This window comes from Heloderma suspectum, chromosome 1 (genome assembly GCF_057233095.1).
Source record: "Heloderma suspectum isolate Gila_16-S chromosome 1, 16-S_ref, whole genome shotgun sequence".
Taxonomy (NCBI): Eukaryota; Metazoa; Chordata; class Lepidosauria; order Squamata; family Helodermatidae; genus Heloderma; species Heloderma suspectum.
This window is the reverse complement of record NC_139458.1, coordinates 208,354,046-208,368,302: the sequence shown is the minus strand read 5'-3', so window position 1 is coordinate 208,368,302 and position 14,257 is coordinate 208,354,046. Positions and strand designations below refer to the sequence as shown.

The 14,257-nt window shown below is 42.7% G+C and overlaps 1 protein-coding gene across 8 annotated transcripts in view; it reads right to left on the bottom strand.

Moving 5' to 3' along the window:
* SPATS2L (spermatogenesis associated serine rich 2 like) overlaps nucleotides 1–14,257 on the bottom strand; it is a 139,125-nt gene that overhangs the window by 85,649 nt on the left and 39,219 nt on the right. Inside the window, exon 1 of one of the 8 annotated variants that reach the window (XM_084817011.1) lies at nucleotides 10,841–11,125. The exons of 5 other annotated variants lie outside the window; for them this stretch is intronic. In XM_084817011.1, the coding sequence (XP_084673137.1) occupies nucleotides 10,841–10,922 (82 nt within the window). In that variant the 5' untranslated portion in view covers nucleotides 10,923–11,125. Of the gene's footprint in view, nucleotides 1–2,392; nucleotides 2,520–10,840; nucleotides 11,126–14,257 lie in introns of those variants that run through there. 2 more of the 8 variants (XM_084817001.1, XM_084817066.1) reach the window with 2 other exon arrangements.

The window sequence follows — 14,257 nt, the reverse complement described above, 5'->3', positions numbered from 1 at the left end:
AAAGGAGGAGAATTTAATAGAACAGCCATGCACTGGGAACGGCTAGAGACAGCCTTTCCCTTTGGTGCAGCTTCTCTCCCATATGAAAAATGTTGTGGCTTTCTCTTTTCTCACAGAACAAACATAAAGAAACATTCAAAAAGCAGCAAATGTTATAAAAGGATGGGACAAAAACGAAACCCAAAGCTGCCACACAACTGTGTTGGGAATTAAGAGGCTGATACAGTGGGCAACGGCAAAAAAGTATGTATTTTAAAGACATATTTAGACATGGGAGTGTTCATACTCCTGCTTTTCTCATGGCTTGTGGAACTCATGGCTAATATGCTTTGAGATACGGAATTCTGAAAAGGAACAGGAACATCCAGAGCATGGGGGAAGTCGCTGAAAGCCATTCCACGCCCCCCCCCCCAAGTTGCACCTTTTAAAACAGGGGTGGGCAACTTGTGGTCCTACAGATGTTTTAGCTTCTCCACACTATGGAAAAATCCAGCAGGCTTTCTGCTTCCATGGTGCGATTAGGATGGGCTCCTTTAGACGATGAACACATGACATGGAATTGAAAACGCCCTTTCTCGGCAGCCTTGCAGGGGCAGGGACTTTCTATGTTTTCAATGAAATAGCGCCATCTAGTGGCCAAATTGTAGCGCTACACCAGCATTTCACACTACCAATATTTTTTTTTAATTCCAGCTTTAATTCCAGATCTCTGATCTTTTTGAAACTGGGATATACAGGAAATAGCGCGGGAGATGTCCTGGAGGTTGACGACATTGTGTAAAGGACCTGCAATCTTCTGTGAGTTGCCAAACACTAGAATAAATCGCTCATGTAGAGACGCCCTATAACTCCCACCAGCCCCAGCCAGCATAGCCAGCGGTGAGGGATCATGAGAGTTGTAGGCCAACACATCTGGAGCGCCTGCAGTTGCCCACCCCTTTTTAATTTGAAAAGTTTTTATTTCCAATACAATAAAAAGGGGTGGGAAACAGTAACTAAAGAAAAAAGCAAGAACATAACCTAAAAGCATATCCATTCACCATAATAATTCACAACAGCATTAATTAAAAGAAAATGATTTGACTTTCAAATATATACATTTAGGGCACAATCCTATGCATAGACAGAAAAAAATCCTACAATTCCCAGCATAGCCCAGCAAGCATAGCTATCTGGGGAATGCTGGTAGTTGTAGGACCTTTTTTCTGTCTAAACATGAATAGGATTATACCCTAATATAAGCAGTCCATATATCTAAATAAGCATCCAAACGAAATTGATGGCTGTAGCATATATATGCAAATATAGTAAGGGCAGTAAGATCTTCACACCACTGAATAATAGGTGGTGAACGTTTATCCTTCCAAGCTTGAAGTATAAGTCTCTTTGCAACTGTAAGGGCTCTCAGTCCACTTTTGTGGTCCATCTGTTAAATCCCAGATCATAGGAATGTAATTTAAAAGCGCATGAACATCCACATTTATCACAGATTTTTTATTAATTTAATATATGCAGGCAATAATTTCCAACCAGAAAGATGCCACTACAGGGAACATCCACATTGTATGCCTCAAAGACACATCGTCCACATTACATTGCCAGTATCTAGCAGAGTTAGCCAGCTTCTTAACAAGCTTCTGTGCTGGCAAATATACATGAAACATCATTTTTTCTGACAGCCTCAATTTTAAATATACAGAAATAATACATATGGAAGCTAGAGCAACTTTCCATTGGTTGGGCTATACAGAGCATTCTAATTCCCTCTTCCATTCCTCTCTAACATTCTGAACATCATTACATTCCAAAAGTCATTTATAAACAGCTATTGTAGGCTTAGCTTTCAGCCCTGCTTTAAGATGTGCGCCAGAATGAGAGAGAGAGAGAATGGGACATATCAGAGATCATCAGCTACAGGCTGTAAGAATTCTGGTTGCTATTTCTTGCACTTGTCACTGACAAATAATAACAACTGCTATTGCATGTTCCTAACTGATATTGCCTATTTTAGAATCACTGCAAAAAAGTGTACAATGTTATAATGTTGGTATTATTGAAATGAATCATTTCAATTGTTATGTTTTGCAATGAATTAAAAGTGCTTCCTGTAATTATTATTATTATTATGTTGTTGTTGTTGTTGTTAGCTACTTTGGGCACATTAATGTGGGAAACCAGCATATAAGAGAGCTTTGGCTATTGGGCAGTATATAAACGCAATAACATCAATAAATACTAATACTAATAATAATAATAATAGGCTTAACCCTAACAAACATTTCCTTAGGGATCTAAGCAATTGAAAGACGAATCCACTGATTAGCAATTTAAGACAACTGAGGGCCAAACTAAATGTTCTGCTAACACATAGCAGAGTTATTGATTTAGTTACCTCAGTGTAAGCATGTGCTATGCGTGATTTAAAGAACGTCTAGTTTGGTCTTCAGTCACCATTTCTCCGGAGTAGGAAACATCCACATGGTTTTCACTGATCAGCCACATGGGATGATTGAGTTTTCCTGGGAATTCAACACAAGGGCTGCAGTTATGGATTTGTCTGGAGATGAAGCAAGGGAGAGGTTGCTTCTGGTTTTATACTTGTTGTCTTAGGTGCTGTGCTGGAAGCAGATACAAATGTTCTTCACTTTGGCTTGCCTTGTAGCACTTCCTGTGTATATCACTGCCTCTGGCCTCCAAATCATTCCTCAAAAACCCTGAAAATGTGTAATTAACCCAAATGTTTCCAAAGTTGTCTAAGACGTTAGAGCTCTCTCCTCTGAAAGTACTGACACTGCAAAGGCTACTCTGCATTTCCCATTGCTAGGGCCCAAAACCAAAACCCCCAGCAAGAATTGCTCTACTATATTGAACTGATAGTACATTAAATCCAGGGTCTTGCTTCCTCAATGTAACCAAAGAAAGGAAAGAAAGGTTCCTCCTGTGCAAGCACCCAGTCATTGCTGACCCCTAGAGGGACGCCGCTTATGCTAGCGTTTTCATGGCAGACTATAGCGGGGTGGTTTGCCATTGCCTTCCCCAGTCGTGACTACCTTTCCACCCAGCCCCAAAGCCAAATGCTCATATCCATATCTGTAAAACCCAGGCTGTAAGGCTGCGTTGGTATCTTGTACTAGCTATGTTCATTTGATCAGGAAGCATCCCCATGAACAGCCAAAGAGAGCCAAGGTTTCACATTCAGAAATTTTCATTTCTGAAATTCAGATGTCAAAATTTGGAGGCCACATTTTGCTGTCAAAATCTCAATGGCAGAATTTGAAAATCCGTCCGAAGTCATGATGCCAGCCTGGAGCAGTGACCACTCTGATATCACCCTGAGCTCTCAGGGTGGGCAGTGGGACTATGGTCCTGCAACTCTGCCCACACAGAATTCAGGTATGGCCCAAAACTGATGAAGCAGCTATGGTTGATTCCCCGCAGGACCCAACAGAAAAGAACTCTGTAAAGGCCACCTTAACCCACCCACTCAGCCCCAAATGCTTGAACCTCTTGAGGAACTGCTATGATAACTCTTCAAAATTTTACAATCTTCCACTCCATAATACTGATTATAATAAAAATATTCGTATCTGGCTTTTTTGCAGTTGTATTCATAGGCCCTGTTTGCACGAAATGACACACTACTGGTTTCGAAACCAACAGGTTGCTGTGCACAACCGGGCACACTGCCTGCAGCACACCCACCTCTTCCCCTTTTACCCCATAACCCTCGATTGGCTCCTTCATAGGTTGTGGTGTGTGACATGCGAACCCAGACTGCTGGGTTGTTTAGGGGCTTAACAACCTGGTGGTCCAAGTTTGCACACTTCACAACCTAAGAAGGAAGCACTTGTGGGTTCTGGGGTAAAAGCGGAAGAGGCGGACACAGTGCAGGTAGCATACTGTCAGGAGCGCCCTAGCTGCCTCTTACAGTCCCCTCCAATAACCAACTCAAAACACAGACGAAGAGGATTCTTTCCAAGGCTTTCTTCCTTTACAACTTAATGACTCTTTCAGATGCTAATCACCAGCGACTAAGCAAGGAACTGCACTGGGGTAGTTAGCAGAGTAGCCTAAGCTCCTGGTAAGGCAGTTGGTCCCCATTTGAAGGAGGAGGGCGGGAAGACTCTGAACTTATAGCACCAAGAGGGCAGAGCGCCTCCTCTCGGCGTCCTCCATCTGGCGCCGCTCCCTGCGTCTGCACCGAGCGTCCAGCAAGGCCCCCTCCCCAGCTCTCTCGCTGCGAGGGTCACTATCTCTCTCAGGAATGCATGCAGGAGGAATCTCTCCCTGCCGCTGTGCCTGTGAGCGATGAGCGAGCTCCTCTCCCACGGGTTGTTGCTCTTCCTCAGAATGAGAACTGCTCTGGGGCAATATGGGCTCAGTTTCCACCCTGACACATACCCCCTCATCCCCTCATGCATGACATCATTGTCATTGTGTGCAAACCAGGTCATAGCATCCTACAAGAAATACACACACACACCATCTCCCCAAGAAGGCCAGTGAAGCTGTCAGGAAATAACTGAATGTCAATGAAGTGCTACAATGTAATTCTTTCAAGATTCCCACTCATCAAAGAAGAGGCAGAGCCTGGGACCAGTGGTGCAGCCAGGTTAATTCTAGACCTGGACCCAATGTTCTTATTGGGGGGTGGGGGTGGGGGTGGGCAGCTTTAGATGGCCATGCGTGCTACTTCAGTTGTGAAGCACACAACACACATTTCTCATCTCCCCCATCTGATGCTGTGCTTTCTACATTCCTGATATTAGAGCAAAAAATTAAAGTAATAATCTGTCAACCTTGATAAAAAGAAGGAATACTCTGAGCATGTGCAGTTGCACATTTTATAAGCATTTAAAACAAAAACCTTTACGACTACAGCAATAAAATGGGACTTTTCTTCTGGTGCACTCATGCTAAACACATTTGCTTGGGAATACGCACTGTTTTGTCGTAGAATACAGTAATACCTTGTTAAAGTAAAAATAATAAAATGAGTGCCTGTAACTATGTACTTTCCCAGCCACCACCACGAGTACAAAAATGGTTTAAAAAATAAGATGAAAGGATGCTGCAAGGAGCAGTGTCAGCCCTGCTATGACCATGCTGGCCTAGGTGCTGATGCCAGGCCTGTCTGCCACTGCCCCATCGCCTGCCATTCAGGGGGGGGGGTCATTTGCTGTCCCCCTGGGCTGCAGGGCCTGGGACTTTGGCCCTGTGGTGGTCCAGCCCTGGGTGCACCACTGCCTGGCTCAGGCAGCAGGTTGCTTCAGGGATAGAAGGTTCAGCCTTTTCTGTCTCATTCTCCATGCTTGATTTCTGCCTCTTTTAAACTATGAACCTGAGAGGAGGGTCTCTTTGTAATGTAAAGTGTTTAGTTTTGAAGTGCTTTATAAACAATAATGCTAATTACACTCTGGCTTTGGAACTTATCAAAGTAAATTGTCTACCACCTGGGAACTGTCCTTGGTTCTGTGGATCCTCCTCCTTACCTTTTCTCTTGATCATGTCATGTGTGGGTATGTGTAATATCTGGACTTGTGGTAAGATGGTGAACCTGATGGCCTTTTGGTCTCTTTCAGCCATACGTCTCTGAAAGGCCATCTGGATTTTCTCAAAGATACTTCCAGTTATCAGTCCTAATGCTTTTGCAAGTTAGGTGGGGATGGTGCAGATTAGAGACTAGCAGATCAGAACAGGTAGCACAGCAACCAGCAAAGGCTGTTCTCCCCCCACCCTCACCCCCATAATAGGAGGTACTTCTGTGATGGCCACGAACTTGGATGGCTTTAAAGGGGATTTAAGGTATATAAAATCAGGGAGGATGAAGCTATCAATGGCTACTAGTCATGATGACTATATATTACCACCAAACCCAGTTGCTGGGAACATGAGCAGGGAGTGCTTTTGCAATCATGGCTTGCTTGTAGGCTTCCCCTAAGATATCTAGTTGGCCACTGTGCAAAAAGAATGCTGTACTAGATAGACCTTTGACGTGATCCAGCACGGCTTTTCTTATGTTCACTGGGGTGTCTCCTTCTGTTCCACTTCCTGTTTTGGAACTGCACTTGCTGGGAAAGCTAATGTCTGGAAGCATAATAAGAACATAAGAAGAACCATGCTGGATCAGACCAAAGGCTATACTGGAAGGCCAGCATGCTGGGTGGGGGAGGGAGGGAGGGAGGGAGGGAGGGAGGGAAGGAAGAGATTTAAGTTTTCAATTGTTCGATGCTATTGATTCATTATGCCCCACTATGAGCTTAGCTTTAGTTGTGAATTGATGTTTCTTTTGCAGTATTTTTAGTTGGTCTTAAGGGCTAGGACTTACAACCTATTAAACAGTTTGTATAAATCCAAATACTGTAAATAGAAATAAATTAATAAAAGTAATTTTCATGAGCTTTGGTTCACGATATAAATCCCGTTATACCCCCAAGCCCAGGAATTTTCCATCACAAGGTCAGACTATTTGATGGGACTGGCGAGAAAAACAACAAATGTTAATACGTAACAACATTAATCCTTTCTACAAAGTTGTCTATACTTTGTGCAACTGGCTCAGAATGAGTCCTGGCTGGTTCAGAAATCGCACTCATGTTTCAGTCAGAGTAAAACCCTGTGCAGTCCTATGCAAGTTTAGACAGAAATAAGTCCTACAACTCCCAGCATCCCCCAGTCACCCATGCTGGCTGGGGAATGGTGGGAGTTCTGTGACTTATTTCTGTCTAAACTTGCACAGGATTGTGCCCTTAACCACTTTTTGGATATATGAAATATCTGAGCAGCACCACATGTAGAAAAGGGCCACCGGTCCTTTCAGCCTGGCCCCTGCCACCACCGCAGGGTCTTTTAATCCACCCTCTGTCACCGCACAGCTCATGCCGGCTTCCCCGTGTTCTAGTGTAGCATCTGCAATGGGGAGCCATTGTGATGCACAGAGTCTCTTTGACCAGTGTACCGAGCTGTAGATGACTGAGGATGGGATGGTAAACAGCTGTGCAGAGGAAGCCTCTTCCTAGGAGAAACATAGGACTGAGCTACCCAATAAATATACAGCCCCAACTAACAGCTGAATGCAGTTGAATGCAGTATGTAAATAAACCTGCCTCGACAGGGTAAAGACTTATGGGAAAGCATTCTACAGTATTTTTTCTTAAATCAGAGCTTAAAATAAAAATAACTTTGGAATAAAAACTAGTGAAGAATAACAAAATATAAAACAGTTTTGCACAACCAACAATAAAAATCCTGGGACTCATTAAAAGTCTTAGCATATGATGTCAAATGTCTAGAAGTAGAGGAAAGTCTTACCCTGGTGCTGGAAAGATGACAATGTTGGCACCAGGTGGAGACTGGGAAACATGCTCACTGGGGATAGTGTTCTACAAGTGGGGGGCCACCACTAAGAAGGCCCTCTTCCTCCATCCTCCGAACTTCTCTTGGAAGAGGTACTTGGGGGAGGGTCTCAAATGATGATTGTAGTGTATGGGTAGGCTCATACCAGGAGAGGCACTCCATCAGGTATTGCAGTCCCAAGCCATATGTTTTACATGTTCATGTTCTAAATCACGGGTCTGTTATTGCCACATCTAGCTAGACCCTTAATGACAAAAATGCAATCAAATATAAAATCTGTTAAGCAGCGCTGATAGTACCAGGTTTGAAGGGGCCCTGGGCAGCACTGCTCTGGTGGGCCTTCAAGCGATTACTGGTGATGAGCAGTGGCATTCACCTTGACGAGAAGCACCAGTTGTAGCTGCTACAATCTTAGGTTTCCTCAGAATGCCTCTGGGCCCTGCATGAGGGCCCAGAGGCATTCTGGGGAAATTAAGATGGCAGCAACTGTAGCCGCATCACCTGGCACTTCTCTCCATTTTTTTTTATTTATTTATTTATTTATTTATTTAAAATTATTGTAGGCCACCTTTAAGGATAGAACCCTAATTTTTAAAAAATAGGCTGTGTGCTGATCCTGGATCTGTTGTTAAGAATAACAACCCACAATCTTCTTTCTCTTCACATTATGTCTCTCTCCTCTATGGAGAAAGAAAAATGGAACATGTGACATCCTAAAATCTGCCACATTATCTCTGTTTGTCTTGCCAGGTATCTGAGTCATTCAAAAGAATTCACATTGGCGCCGACTTTGACTTTACAACTGCTTGACGAGATCCCAACTGTAAATTAATTTGCCTCAGCTGTTTCTGCCCAGATTTTTTACTGACAACTGATTGCAGTTTGTGAAGGTGGTGCCAGGACTCTCTGATAGGATTTCCCCCCCTTGTTGTTGCAGTCATTATACAGAGAGAGGGTAACATTTAGCTGTTAAAAAGTTAAAATATAGTCCATATTTACATATTTCCTCATAAGCCCTGAGTCTCAGAATTCTTTCAGTGTTACTGAGACCCTAAGCTAAGAAATGTGGAAAGCTTTAGCTCAGTCTCATTCAACCGGGGGCAGTAAACTCTGTTTTATTGTCTGTTCTGGGCTGCTGTTTCTTTGCAGGCTGCTACATTTTTCATAGAAACAGGGTTGGTCCAAGATATTTTGCTGCCCAAGACAAACAAGATGGCACCCACCGTACACAGAAGCATTCCATACACAGAAGCTGAAGAGAATGCCAGTTGAATCATACTTCAACACTGGCAACAGGACAACATCCTTGACTGCACCTGAGGGCAGGAAGCTAGCTTAAGGGGCACAGGGCAGGCCATGGGGCACACACAGCTGACCTCCAACTTCTTGCTGGTGCTTGCTCACTGCTCTGCCTGGCTCAGATAATGCTTCAATGCCACAACAGTGGGACCAGTGTGTGTCATGGGAGCAGGGCCATATGGACACACATGCTCCAGCTGCTGTGTCTACCTGCTCGCTCAGTCAGGGGCCCTTCCCAATGGCACTATCTCTTGTGCATTGGGTGAAGGAGGTGAGACGAGGCAGCCACCCAGCTAAGGCCAATGTTGGCACTAGGTTTGTGCAGATTCCATACCGTCTTCAGAAGTTTTACTCATGTCTTCCCAGTGCATGAGCAGGACTGTGCTGAGTAGCCCTGCCCCTGATATTGCATTCGTGACCAGCCCTGCCCCTGGCATCTGCACATACAGTGTGCCCACCGGTCAGTTACCCCCGGCCCTTTTCTTTCAACCAGGCTCACTTCCAGGATCCAAGCCTGGATGGGACAAAAGAAGGACTTCGGAAAACAGACTGGAGGTGAGGAAGCAAGCTATGGAAAGGCCGAGGATCATCATCTCCTGCCTGTATACCCCTTCTGACATGAGCTCCCCACATGAAGAATCTTCTGCTGTGTCATAAAAGGAGCACATACTGCAATGCCCTAAAGGCAGCATCTGATGGAGGCCTTATACTGTTTCAATAATTGTGCAGTCATGGGGGAGAGGTGTTGTGTCACTAATTACACTGTAAGCAATATTGAAGAGATGTCCACAACACCCACACAATTACATCTCACATAGCGACCATTGTGCCATTTGGGGGTAAGTATCACATTTTTTCCAGTTATGGAATTATCACTTTTTGTGCTCCAAAAATGTGATACTTCCCCAGTAAAAGTGCTACTTTTAGGGCAGGTGGGCAGGCTATGTGCAGTAAATGGAAACAATGAGCAAATTATGTGCAAAAAAATAAACCACTGTGAAAGGCCTAAGACTGCACTCAAAAGCACTTAAACATATGGATACTATTCATATGCACAGCCATGCATATACTTAGGCTGCTTGTTAGTGTGCTGCTAGAATGCTGTTCACTGTGTCAGACCCAAGTTATTTCTCTCTAATGACTGCACCTCCCTTCATCTCCATCAGATTATCTATTTATGCTAAATTTTTGAGGGATCCACTGTACTGTGTATTATTCATATATTTTTCTAGTACTCTTCTTTGCAGTGCAGCCTTAATGGATGCTGATTCAGCAGTGATCAATATATTCCCAATGTAAATATTTGCCATTTTACTGTTCTCTTTTTCAAATCAATGTTTGAGAAATGTCACCAAAGCTTTATCTGTTGGCTTGGAATACAAACATCAGCAACTTATACTGCCAAACTTCCAAAGCAGAGCTTTTGAAGAGTTTTTGAACTTGTCCAAATATTTTTTAAAATTTTAAGTTCAAATAAGTTTTGAACTTGTCCAAATATTAAACAATTTTCAAATGGAATTCAAATAATTTAGCAGATGACAGGATACCAGCTGTCTCCAAACCCTAAAACCAATCTATTGTTTTACCTGAAAGAAGAAATTGAAGATGTATATAAACAACTCATACCAGGTTTATTATTAGCAGTCAGCACGTGTATCACGTAGTACTGGAAAATACCAGAACCACCCAGAATTTGAGATTGGTTTAGGAAAATCTGGAATGTAACTCTTCTTACAAAAATAACTTACTTCATAAGAGGACAATGCAACCCACAAAATGATAACTTCATACAAAAACAGTCACAGTTTATTAACTTTTGGAATGAGAAGTTCCAAGATAAAGTACAACCCTATGTTTTCTTTTCAGTATTATGAATCCTGTTTAGTATTTGGAGTAGCTATAGTTACTTTGTAAAAAAAAAAAAGGGGGGGGGAGGAAAGAAGGGTGAAGGGAAAGGGAAGAAGAGAAAAAAGAGTAACTGTTTAGACTAGTGAAGGCCACATCTATATTTTTCTCTGTCTCCCCCCTGGCCCGAATGATTTGTTGGGTAGTTTTCAGAAACTTACATCGAAATAAAAATTATTTAAAAAATTTACAAGGCAAACATTACAACCCTTGAATTTTTCCTCCAACTTGGATTTTAACATGAGTCAGAACTCATCTCACTCCTCCCTCTTCTCCTTACCTTTCCGCTGCTCCAGCAGTGGGTAGGAAGACAGGGGTAGAAGGAAAGGGGTAGGACTCTCCCCCCCCCCCCGGCATCTCATACTTCCAAGCCAGGCATTCAGAGTGCTGGGAAATTTAATTTTTCCCAGTGCTCCTGTTCCCTGGCTCGCTGCTGCAGAAGCCCCAAGTGGGAGAGGGAGGAGAGAGACCCCCCTCCCCACTGCTGGAGCAGCAAGGTATTCAGGGAGGCAGGGCAGGTGAGGGGCTGTAGTCTTCCATGCTGGTGATCAGAATATGTCATCAGGGTGTGATGAGGTCAGACTCAGACTTAAACAAGCTATTTCCCCATATTTTGGAACAACCGTTTTGTTTGCCAAGCCCAACTAGAAATCCAAATGGGAGGGGTGTATTGTCTATTCCTCCAATAGCCAAAGCTCTCTGGGCAGCGTACAAAAGATAATTACATTTTTATCTAGTATATGAAAGAGAAATACTATGCAACAAATACTTACCATAAAATAGCTGCCTTGACATCCTCTTTAGAAACACTTGTCATGTGTTGAGTCTTAACTGAAACAATTTAAATCCCTCCTTCTTTTATGCTGAGAGAGGTATAAAAAGGTGCCCTGGGATAATTTCATGACCACCCACTCTGGAGCTGTCCCTTTAAAGTCAAGCCAGCTCATTGACCACCTACAACTCTCGTTTAAGCCTACACAGCATGATATGTTTGTGTAAATCCAAGTCACAGCCTTAGTTGTTTTCTTCAGAAGAAAGGGGCTCTCCTCTTGGAAGTCAGAAAAGCAAGCAGTCTAACCACATGGTCACAAACCAGGTTGATAAGAAACGATAAAATGAAAAGTAAAATTTGAACAGAAATCTTCATGAAAGAAGTGTCTGAGCATCAAACAAGCATGATCTGAAAGGTTTTTGTCATTGGGAAGTCAGATAATACTTTAGGTTTCCACCAGTGGAATACTGGAAAAAGGTATCAATGAATATGTTGTCCCCAGTGACCAATTTTTAAAATCCTACATGTTCAAGGACATGTTTCATTTTTTCGTGCTTCCCTCGACTCACCTGAAGGACATCAGCGCTGAGTGTATTCCATGATTTTATAGCCCTAGGCAGGCACTTGCCTGCTCAAGTATAGGGCTCAAGTAGGGAGGGGGACATGGGTGTGGATGCCCCACACACTCAGCTGCTAGTTATACCTTAACGTGTTGAGCAGAAGGTTTGAAAAGGGCTCTGTAAGCGTGTTCAGCTGAACACGCTTACAGAGCTCCTGTGACTGGAAACCCTGACAAGGCACAGTTAGCGATCATGGGAGCTCTGTAAACATGGTCGTAACCTAAAAATAAAGAGCTTGGCTTTGGACTGCTTCATTTCAAACAGTCAGGTTTCAAAAACTTTTATTTATTTTTCAGCCTATATTTCTTAGCTCATATATTGCCATTTACCATTTCTGGATTTTCAGTTTTTAAATGGTTAAATAATGAGGGCCTTTGTCCACAATACAACCCTCTTTTAATTACTCACATACAATTGGATTTGGAATGTTGTCATGCAAGAGCTTTGTTTAAGCCTGTCAAAGAGCATTTGCAACAAAAAACATAACTGCAAAGCACCACAGGTGAGCTCCCTTTATGGCATTTTTATGGCATAATTAAAATTTGTCAGGCTTATTTAACCATCGAAGGAAATGAATATGCTGGCACGTGCGCCAGGGAAGCAAAAGCTGAATGTGGTTTATTTAACATGATTAAGGTGGTAGATTGGGCATAAGTTCTATGGATCTTAATCTGAAAATGTTCTTGAAGGATATGCATAATTTCAGTAAGACGTAAGATTATAAAATGTAATTGCAAAGAGGCTGCTGCAAGACAAGTAAGTATATGGGAGAGCTGAGAAACAAATCCCCATGTTCAGAGTCGCAGCTCCAGTTTCAGAAGATCTTCCTTCTTGATGATAGAGGCTGTAACAAAAAGTTCCTCCTTAGATTTGAAGGTTCTTTTTTGATAGAGAATTTAAGTACATGGCTCTCTGGGCAGTATCCAGCGTTGCCCTTGCACTAGCAGAAATGACCGCGAATGCAACAGGAAGTTAGCACTTCATAGCACAACTGGGAACTAGCCCTAATTGGTGCTTTCAGAACTGGACAAGTCAGCAGAGCTCATGGAAGGGAGCTCTGATGACCTGTCCCATTCTGGAAACGTTAGCGTGAGCTAGTTTCTAGGGTTGTGATATAAAGCACTAGCTTCCCATTGTACTACTGATCATTCCTGCTAGCACAATGTGATTGGCTCTGGCAGATTGCCAGCTTTGGATACTTCCCTTTGAGGCCACATCTGACACACAAGCCTCTAACTCCACATTGATGAAGGGGGGGGGGTGAGAATTAGGCCTTTATCATTGCCTGGTGTCCAGTCACTTGTCTGGTGTCTGTACTTATTACATGCACTGATCCTTCAATTAGGGTGTAAGGCTATGCATACTATGTGATAACTACCATTAGAAATGCCCAGCACAATGTGGGTCATGCCATATTCAGCTAAGGCCTACCCATTAGCCAACTGCTGAGAAATAGGCAGATCTTAGAGGTATGTAAGCTGGTGTTATTTTGCAACTGAAGCACAGCAAGAAATCAAGGAAAGCTGTAAAAAAAATAAGGGAGGCTCCTATCCATTTGATATTTTAAATGGATAGCTCCAATGACTGCTCTAGGGATAACTTTGACAACTTTCATAAATGACAATCAGAAGCTGTCCTATGATTTTCTGTGAAAATTTTCTGTGATTTTCTGTCCCCATTTTCCAAAGGATACTATATACATCCTGTAGATTTGATCTCCTTTAACTATTGTTTTCTACTGTATTTACTTTAAACGACACAAGATTCTGTACCCTCAAAGACAGATATGCATTGACTCTGTCTGTCTGTCTATCCTGTCCAATATCAGCCCATAAATAAGTGTCCAAAATTATGTGAAATCAAACACTGATTAACCGCACAACATTATGTATGCAGCCTTGGGTTCCTTAAAGAGGAAAAAAGGTGGGATATAAATTTAATAAATAAGTAAATACAGTTAATTATACATACATTGAAAATCATTATATACTCTTTATATGTATTTAGAGATGTTCCTCAAAGAGATATAAATATTGGCAGCAAGCCATTTTTGAATTTTAGAAGTTAAATATAATAAATCCTCCCAACTATGTTGCTTGATATAATTTATTTTCTCTTCCTCTGAGCAGCTGGCATACTTCTTTGGGCAGTATCCAATCAGGCCCTTCCACATGCAGCCAACCCTACTGGCTCCGGTCTGCATGCAAAAGGGCCCTCTGGCCCCAATCCGCAAGCAGCCCCCATCGTTTGCGCGATGCAATGTTGTGCTTCTGGAGATATGCCCTGAAACAAACTGAAACACTCA